Source organism: Nannospalax galili, unplaced genomic scaffold (assembly GCF_000622305.1).
Source record: "Nannospalax galili isolate Female #2095 unplaced genomic scaffold, S.galili_v1.0 C48860767, whole genome shotgun sequence".
In the NCBI taxonomy this organism is placed as follows: Eukaryota; Metazoa; Chordata; class Mammalia; order Rodentia; family Spalacidae; genus Nannospalax; species Nannospalax galili.
The window spans coordinates 1-1,276 of NW_008474425.1; the positions used below are offsets into that span (position 1 = coordinate 1).

At 62.9% G+C, this 1,276-nt stretch overlaps 1 protein-coding gene across 1 annotated transcript; it reads left to right on the top strand.

The window, feature by feature from the left end:
• The first annotated feature begins 11 nt into the window (after positions 1 to 11).
• Positions 12 to 1,204, top strand: LOC103728386 (retrotransposon Gag-like protein 8B). The gene has a single exon (XM_008826423.3). It carries the CDS (start codon positions 124 to 126, stop codon positions 463 to 465), a length of 342 nt encoding a protein of 113 aa, XP_008824645.1. The 5' UTR covers positions 12 to 123; the 3' UTR covers positions 466 to 1,204.
• Positions 1,205 to 1,276: the final 72 nt, after the last annotated feature.

Here is a 1,276-nt window from a genome sequence, read left to right on the forward strand (position 1 = left end):
CCTGGGCCCGCCTCCGCGAACACGCACTTCCGGCGACGCCTTGCCCCTGACAGCCTCTGAGCAGGGCAGAGCCCCAGAAGCCCAGCCGAACGCCCAGGATCGCAGCCCAGCCCGCACAGCGCCATGGAAGGCCGGGTGCAGCTGATGAAGGCCTTCATGTCCTGGCCCATCCGGCGCTCTAGACGTCGCTGGAGGAACCCGATCCCCTTTCCCGAGATGTTTGACGGCGACACCGACCGGCTCCCGGAGTTCATCGTGCAGACCGGCTCCTACATGTTCGTGGACGACAAGACCTTCTCCAGCGACGAGCGCAAGGTGACGTTCCTCATCACCCGCCTCAAGGGCCCGGCCCTGCAATGGGTGATCCCCTACATCGAGAAGGACAGTCCCCTGCTCAGCGATTACCGCGGCTTCCTGGCCGAGATGAAGCGGGTGTTTGGATGGGAGGAGGACGAGGACTTCTAGGCGGCGAGCCGCTGGGGCCTGGGCTCCTGGAGGGTGGGCTGCGGCTGCGCCCTCACCGCCACCAGCCGCCCCGGCGCCCTCCCTCCCCGGCGCCTCCCTCCCCCTCGAGTCCCCGCGCGCTCCGCTCTCCCGTGCGTGCACCTGTCCCCTCCCGCGTCGCGTCGTGCTTGCCTTTGTTCCAGGAATAGCGCTCCAGGCTCCCGCTGCTCTGGCCTCTGGGCCTGGCTCTGGAGCACAGGCCTCCCCGGGCTGACAGCTCAGCCCCTCCCGTGCACATTTGGACTCTGGCCTGGGCTCCAGCAAGATGAGCTCCCGTTACATACTGCACACACCGCTGCCAGCTGTCTCCTGCCACACCAACGGACTGCACCCATCTGCCCACACGCCCGCCCTGCCGCTGCCGCGGACACCCGCCATCCCTGCTGGACCCTGCTGCTCCTAGTCATCTGGACTTCCCTTGGAGGTACCTGAGCTGCCCAGAGCCTGTGGACCTTGCTTCACCTTCAGCGGGACCATTTCCTCCCTGCCCCCAGAGGCCTCTTGTGACTCCTTGTGTCCAGTGGAACAGTTCGTTTCCCCCACAATCCAGTTTTCCTCTGAATTCTGCAGCTGTCTCTCTGATGTGTGTGCCTTTTGTTCAACACAGTAACCCCTGTCCTCTTTCCAGCTCTTCTACTCTTCTTGTACAAAAGCCTTTTCCTTACTTTCAATAAATGTCAGATGCTGTTTGAAAAGACAACTGAGGCTTGATTCGTCTGGCACCTTCCCTCCCTGGACCTGGAAATGCCATCCAGTTCTTGTTCAAGAGCTG

Coding starts and splice junctions, on each gene's coding strand:
- LOC103728386 (XM_008826423.3), top strand. CDS start 124: ATGGAAGGCCGGGTGCAGCTGATGAAGGCCTTCATGTCCTGGCCCATC.